The sequence below is a fragment of the Tiliqua scincoides genome, chromosome 1 (genome assembly GCF_035046505.1).
Source record: "Tiliqua scincoides isolate rTilSci1 chromosome 1, rTilSci1.hap2, whole genome shotgun sequence".
NCBI lineage: Eukaryota > Metazoa > Chordata > Lepidosauria > Squamata > Scincidae > Tiliqua > Tiliqua scincoides.
In genome coordinates, this window is record NC_089821.1 from 220,296,697 (window position 1) to 220,304,846 (window position 8,150).

The window sequence follows — 8,150 nt, forward strand, 5'->3', positions numbered from 1 at the left end:
AATGAGAGGTAGGGAAGTGGGTTAGGTTGGTGGGGAGGCTGTCAGGTGGAGGTGGGTTTTGTTCTGAATGCCCAGGCAGCTCTGTGTACTTGGTGAGCTGAGGTGAAGGGCAGTGGTAGAGTGCCACTCTACCTCAGCAGCCTTGGGCTGTACATGGCAAAGCAGGGGTGGGCAAGGACCCTTCAACTTCACCACAAAGCATGGTTGACCCTGAAAAAAAGTATGATATCAGAAGTAATAAATAGTAAAATAAAACCTAGGTACTATTTTTATTCTGTAGCTGGGGATGCAAGTCCATATTCTTTATACATCAAATATTTTCTGCTTGACTTCTGAGGCCCAGGATGTTATCAGGCCTTTTCTTCATTTTCTTCTGTTGTCTGTGCCACATTTCCATCTAAAGCTCTCTCAAGACACACATGGATGGGTCTCCAGGCCTTTGGTGGTCTCCAACATCCCACAAAGAGATATATAAAAGGATTGCCACTGCTGCATATGATATCACATAGGATTGAAATGGAGGTCAGTGGTAAGTCAGTTCTTTCGGTCCAGAACACTACGGCATCGAGAAGTCTGACAGCAATATCAAAGATAAGAAAATGGAAGCTCATAATGATAACTGTTATGTCAACCGTAGCTAGAGGTATTTGCAGTGCTTTTTTCTGTGTTCTCATGAAAAGGGCCACACTGGAGATGATCAGGGCGGACAAAAAAACCAGAAACTCAATAAACATTTTGACTATCACTGCAGACCAGCAACTGAGAGAAACTTCATGTTTTTCATGGCAGGCAATGAATTCCACAACTGATATCAAGCAAGAGAAGCCCCACAATATGATGCACACAATGGCCGGACTGAACTTGGACAGGTGCTGTTGACTCCAGACTGGGAAATAGACCAACAAACACCTTTCAGTGCAGAAGGCTGCTAAAATAAAGAAGGCGGCATTGTAGCTGAGAGCATAGATCATATTTAAAATAAGTGCAAAAAGTATGCTCGTGTATAGTGGTTTAAGAAAAATAAAGAAAAAAATAAAGTGGTAAATGAGGTTAAGCAAATCAGCAATAGCTATATTCAGGGCATAGATGGTGTACTTGGTCTTCTTGATGACGCAGCAGAGAAAGACGAAGATGATTCCATTCCCAAATATTCCCAACATGCACATGGGAATAGAGAGGGTGACAACAACTTTCTGCACATCATGTGCACTTGCCTTTGGGCTGATGGTTTTATTGGCTGCCATAGCAACATGGGAAGACAGGGCAGCAATGTCTGTTGTCATGATAATGTCAGCGATTCTTTGCAGCCTGCCAAAATGAAACACAGTTTTTCAGAAACAACTTGAGAATTGTCAGAAAGGTAGGATAGCTTCAAAAATGCTGCCAGTTTGGCAAGGACATTCATTTTATAACACATTTTGCATCAGCGTTAGCAGAAGGCAATGCAGACGTCAGCCCCCCATGGGTGGATGGCTACTTAGTGTTGGGTTGTGAGGGGACTTTCAGTCTTCATTTAGGACCAAACTTCACATGTAATTAATTGTTCTATGGAACTTCTTGCCACAGGATGTGGTGATGGCATATGGCCTAGATGCCTTTAAAAGGAGATTAGTCAGATTTCAGAAAAATCCATCACAGGTTGCAAGCCATGATAGCCATATGCAACCTCATGGTTTTAGAAGTAGGCCACCTCATAATGCCAGGTACAAAGGGAGTGACACCAGGATGCAGGAATTTTGTTGACTGCACCACTGAGTAGGCTGAAAACTGTTGCATAATATTCTTGGGAGTTCTAAAGTCATGGAGTTTGTCTCTGGCCCATTTGAAATGTTGAGGTAAGGGTACATATAGGGTCTTGCAGGGTACTGTGTTCAGTCAGCTTCACAGTCAACTAGGTTTACTGTACCAGGGCCCAGACTTACTGATTCTCCAGGGGGACTAATGTCATCAGCTGCTCATTCAGGAAGTAGCTTCAATTGCTACCTTCACTCAGTGGCTACATTATGGGGGTTGTCTGGTGAGGACCACATCAGGTACGAGCCTCAGTGGGGGGCAGGGTGAAATAACACTGCCCAAGCCTCTGTTCAACAATCTTTGGCCCTTCTCGTGCTCTCACTACCAATTGTGTTTTTGCTGAACACTGGTAAGAACATGAAATGATGGCACCCAGAGAAGGCTTAAGGTCCCTCAACAGAAGTGGTCTAGAGATGGACCTATCACATTAAAACAATACAATAGAGCAAAACGTCAGGGGTGATGTGACGTTATGTCACATCTGACATATGTCACATCTGACATCACATTATGTCAACTCTGAACTCTCAAAATGCAGAGCTCCACAAGGTAAGCACCACGCTCGGTGCAGTGCACTCTCGGTACACCTCTACCTCTACTGTAGTGATTCCCAGAGGGGACTGTGAGTAGCCCGCATGAATTTTCAGATGTTCAGGCCAAAAGTGAGCAGCGACCTTGCCATCAGATGGCCTGAAAGCAAGCTTATAGGGCAGATACAGAAAGGCTGAAAGGAAGTCTGGAAGCAGGCTGGCTTCACACAAACTAGGAATGGGCATCAGGAGGGAGAGAAGGAGAACCAGGTACAGGGCTGGCCCTAGATCTCCAGATGTCTGAGAGCCCAATCCTGGGCTCGGCACCAGGGCACACTGTCACAAACATGCTGTAAGGCAAGTTTGTGGGCCCTACCGCCAGGCGAGCATCAGTGGTAGCCCAGCACTGGCTGGTGCCCGGCAGACACCCAACTTCCGCTGCTCAGCGGTTGTGTGGACCACCGAGCAGTGGAGAGGTAAGCGGGGATGTGGGGGGAGGCAGGGAGGAGGTGTGGGGGGAGGCGGGGAGAGGGCAGGGGGGAGGCGTGCCGGGGGGAGGCAGGCAGAACTGGTGGAGGAAAGCTTCACCAGAACCAGAGCCTCCGGGTTGGGCTCACCACTTTACACAGAGGCTCTTGATTTACCACCATTGCGGGGCTACTCTCTTTACCCGGGAGAAAGGGGATGAAAGTCTCCTTCCCCTAAGGAGCCGGTGGTGGCAGCTTCCCAAAGCATGCAGGATGCTGCGGCAGCCATTTTTGGTGCTGCCACAGCTTCGCACCCTGAGCAGCTCAGGATTGGGCTGTGAGTCATGCTAAATGCTGCCCTCCTTTACTGTTGATGTGCCTGTCTCCATTCTCCAATGTTCTAGCTCAGCTTTCCCCTCCCCTCCACATTTATTCCTCTCTGTCCATCTTCCTTCTCAAATTTAGAGAGAGGAAGGAGGAGCAGCAGAGGCAAGAAGGTGAACAGAGAAGAGTGCCCCTCACCACCAATCTGCTGCCTGATGCGACAGCTTCAGTTTGCCTCATGGATGGGCTGGCCCTGACTATAGGTTACCCATACTGAAGGATTGCTGCAGGTCTTTAGCACAATCCTAGGCATGTCTACTCAGCATTTGACTGATAGAACTAGATGTCCTACCTAGGAATTTTTAAGTCAGACTAGGGCCCTGCCTATAGGATTCAGCTATCCCATATCAGCCTAATTGATACTCAAACAATGGCAAGAGATGAATCCAGCAGCCTTACTTCCAGAGAAAAGACTTCAGAAACACATGGCACATATAAAAGATATATGCTAATGCAACACAGAAATCGTAGAGTTTTGTGTTAGCTTTTAAATCAAATTGACACTACATGCTGAAAGATTGAACAGAGAATACTAACATGGTTGGGTGGTCCAATTTTCTTTTCAAGCTTCTTCAATCATGCTTCAGCACAAAGGGGTTTAATCCTGTGAAAGCATGACCAGCTGCACTATGTGTGCCCTCGGCAACAAGAGAATGAGAACGCGAGACTCTTATGACATCACATCAACTGTCAACTGTAGTGTGATGGAGGTCACAGTGGCATCATTCTAGATGGATTTTAGTCTGGCTTTGGGTTTGGGTTTGGCATGGAGCTTGCCTGTAGCAACCTGGTAGACCATATCAAAAGTTTGGGAAGCAGAACTGTCCCTATGCACATAACAATTGCTCTGCACAAAAAGGAATAAGCTCAATGCTTCTAAATTAATCAATCAATAAACCTCATTAATTTTTTTTTTTTGGAGGGGGGGCAGAATCCATCCAAATATTTTCAACCAGTATGCCACAGCACAATGGTGTGCTATGGGAGTTTAGGGAAGGGTCATTTATTAGTAGGACCATTAGGGGGTGTGAGCCCCCATGGCAGTGTCATGTGCTGCGTCAATTGTCAACAAACTGATGGTGTGCCTTGACAATTTTAGTGCCTTGTCAGTGTGCCATGAGATGAAAAAGGTTGAAAATGGCTGATCTATTATGCTATGCATTAGGACAGAGGTGTCCAAAGCTTTTGGCAGGAGGGCCACATCATCTCTCTGACACTGTGTCAGGGGCCAGGGAAAAAAAGAATTAATTTACATTTAAAATTTGAAAAAGTTTACATAAGTTTGCATAAATGAATATAAAGATGAACTTATATGAATGAATGAAGGTCTTGAAATAGCTCAAGGCCTATAAAAGGCCTTGCACAAAGCAAGGCTGGCCTTTCCTTTGCTGCAGCTACTGCATCACAGACGTGAAACAGCAAGCAGTGGAGGAAGCCCTCATGCCACAGCTCATGCGAGAGGTCAAACAGTCGCCCTCATGCTGAGAGCAGTTGCATCGGGCCAGTACGGGCTCCAACCAATCTCCAGAGGACCAGAGGCTCATTGGAGACTGGGGGCTCCCTGAGGACTGCATTGAGAGGCCTCGAGGGCTGCAAGTGGCCCCAGGGCCGGGGTTTGGGCACCCCTGCATTAGGATATAGTACGTTAGTGTTTCAACAGGCATTTGATCCTGCACAAGTAGGAACTGTTAAATTTGGCCTGAGGAGTTAGCAGTGACCAAACATGATGACAGCCACAAATTGTTACTGGTATAACAATCAAGTAGGAAAAATATCAAAAAGTGACAGCATCTATTCACAAGAGGTCTCCTCCCACTTTTTATTCCCATTGTCCTGATTGCCCGCTTTATTACCATGATCAGAAAGCTTGTTTCTCTGTGCCTTATCTGTATTTTGACTGCAGGTATCTGCCTCCCATTCAGTTAGATATAGCCGTAGCCACAGCCCAAAGTGGCACCCTAATTTTCTACCCATTTTTTCCCCTGTGCCCTCCTCCTCATTGGCCACCTAACCATCTAAAGCAGGCTGGGCAAAGAGGGGAAGGGAAGAGAGCAAAGGGAAGAGGAGTGCCACACTGCCCTTCTTATCTTTACCAATGTGGTCTGCTGGTTTAATTTGTTCTCAGCAAGTGAAAAGATAAGAGTACGGGGTGAAGTGGCCACTTGGGCCTTGGGCAGGAAGCAGGTGGTGGGCAGACACAGGGCACCCCTCCTTAGTTCACCATCTCCTCCAGCTACTCTTTAAAGCAGTTGCTTCAGTCTGCCTCATGACTGGACCAGCCCCTGGCCACAGCAAACTTTGCTCTATGATTGGCAGGCATGAGATAGTTGGTAGCAGGGACTACCATCATCAGCTGCTATCATCAGCTTTTTCTCTAAACCAGGAGAAGGGAATGGCACTCCCAGGGCTGCTGGGAACTGGCATTGGGCCTGGGGCAAGATGCATGATTCCCCCCCCCCCTTTCCTGAATCTTCCTGCAAACCTGTTACTACATTTTAAAAACACATTTTTAATTGATAGTTTTAACTTAGCATGAGCAAGAGGGAAACTTTCAGTGCAATTCTGTGCAGGTCTACTCAGAAGCAAGCACCACTGAGTTCAATGGGTCTTACTCCAAGGTATATGTGTATAGGATTGCAGCCTAAATCAGAATATGATAATTTCTTTACTTTGAGTAGTGCTGCTTCTAATAATGCAGGGGCATCCATGGACCGGCTTTAACTATCGTCCCTCGTTACTATGTGGTGATTTTGAAACAAAGCCCAAGTGAAATAAACTTGCTTGGTCTTTTTTGATTTTTCTTCCCACCCCCTTGTTTTTCTTTTATGGGTTGCAGACTTATATTTGTACTACATGCAGTTAATTTCACCTTCAAACAATGCCAAAACACATGTGGACCTGATCCAATGTCATGCATTCTAGACCCACACTAAACTAGAAGAAGGGGTGGAGCTGACTATTTGGGTTTAGGAATTCTGTAAACTGAACTGGGTGACCTACTGCCTCCTAGTAGCTCTGGTCTGAATGTGTCAGTTTCACTTTGCCATGTTTAAATTGTATTAATACATGTTGGTACTTATGGAGAAGGCCTGGGCTGCATTTCACCACTTTCAATGCACTTCTATTCCCCCCATACGTTCTGGGATATCTGTAGCTTGTTAAGGAATCTGTTAGAGCAGTGTTTCTCAAACTGTGGGTCAGAACCACTAGGTGGGTCACGAGCCAATTTCAAGTGGGCTCCCACTCATTTCAATATTTTATTTTTAATAAATTAGACTTGATGCTATCATGATATGTGACTGCATTGGGGAAATGTTACAGATCTGTCATTTTAACAGGCTACTTTGTACAGGTCCAACCTTGTTATACATGGATTTTTTATACACGGATTTGACTCAACTCGAATGGGCCCTGCAAATGAGAAGGAATGTGCTGACCCCTGGAGAAGGGGAAAAAAGTACCCCTTTAAAATCACAGTTTAAAAAACTGTTTTTTACTGTTGCAGAGAGACAGTCATACAAGTGATTACAGGTATAACCTAAGTATCCACAGTTTTTTCTATCTCAAAGCTGATGAGAAGGGCCCTTTAAATTAAAGGAAAACAGTTATTTAATAATGCCAGAGAGGGCAGCCTGCTGACAATCCATTCTTTCCCCCTTGCTGGGACTCCTGGTGAAGGGGGGGATTGCTGCCTCCTAGTGAAGCCTAAGCTACTGGAGAGACACTGATTGCCTCTGTGTGCATTACAAAGGTCAGCAAGGCTGTTTTTAAATCACCAGAGCAAAGGGACTTTGTTTTTTAAATTGATTTGCTATAGTGCAATTTTTACCATCCACATGAGTGCTTGGAAGGAACCCTTGCAAATAATGAGATTCAACCTGTATATGTTTTCAACAATGATAGTAAATAGGGCTTACTCCTAGGTAAGTGTGGGTAGGATTGCAACCAAGGATTTTCAAAAACTTCCTGCATAATGACGTAACTTCCAGTGGGTCCTGAGAGATTCTTATTCTAAAAAGTGGGTCCCAGTGCTAAAAACTTGAGAACCACTGCGTTAGAGCTACCCTTAACAAACAGCAATCTCCAGAGTTCATTGGGGTAATAGAAGTGGATTAAGCTGTAGTGGAAACCAGCCCTGGATAGGCTGAGACTGAGATACCTAAATTTATTTTGTACTGTATAGTTTGTTTTTGTATAGTTTTGTACTGTATAGTTTTGTACTGTATAGTTTGTTTTTGTATAGCTCAGGCCCCAGGGATTTTGCCCCACCCCCTTCAGATCTGGGCATCCTATGGGGCCTTTCCTTAGAAAACAATATTTGATGGCTCTTTCTCAAAGGAGATGTTTCAGATTCCCCAACATATTCTTTGGCTCCCTCTCAGATTTGTAACAGTATGTCTCCTCCCCCATCAGCAAATTGGGTCTGGAAAAGGTGAATAGACATCCTGAAATTCTACACTGTGATAAAAATTGTAAAACTCTCAGCTTGTCTTTGAATTATTTTTTTCTTTGATACTATATAGTACTACAATTATCATATTAGTATGTAGTATCAAAGAAAAAAGTTCAAAGAAAAACAATCTGGGAGTTCTACATGCAAATGCTACTGGAATGGAATATTAAAATAGAGAATGCTTTCTTAGCCCAAAGGCCAAGTAATAAAATGGAAATAGTCCAAAAGTGGTTCTTATAGGGGGGAAAAGAATGTTCACCCTCTTTCACTGTAGTCATTCCACCCATGCTTTCATTCAGTAATTGCTACATTCTCCTAAAAGCACAGGGGAAACTTAGCTGAGGATAAGTCAGTAATTTTTTTATTTTTAGTTGTTAATCCTCAATAAAACAATGTAATCCATCAGTGCCTGGCCTCATATGTTCCCTTAGCTTTCCTACCATGTATTTTCAAATAAGTGAAGCCCACTAAACTTTTATTAAAAGAAATTTGAATATGTGGCCAGTCCCTAGCAAATACACA

At 44.4% G+C, this 8,150-nt stretch overlaps 1 protein-coding gene across 1 annotated transcript; it reads right to left on the minus strand.

Moving 5' to 3' along the window:
* Positions 1–350: 350 nt before the first annotated feature.
* LOC136647327 (proto-oncogene Mas-like) lies at positions 351–1,283 on the minus strand. Its single transcript, XM_066622795.1, has one exon. It carries the CDS (start codon positions 1,281–1,283, stop codon positions 351–353), a length of 933 nt encoding a protein of 310 aa, XP_066478892.1.
* Between the last annotated feature and the right edge of the window lie 6,867 nt (positions 1,284–8,150).

Bases quoted from the DNA above. Each gene is read 5' to 3' on its own strand.
- LOC136647327 (XM_066622795.1), bottom strand. From the start codon at position 1,283: ATGACAACAGACATTGCTGCCCTGTCTTCCCATGTTGCTATGGCAGCC.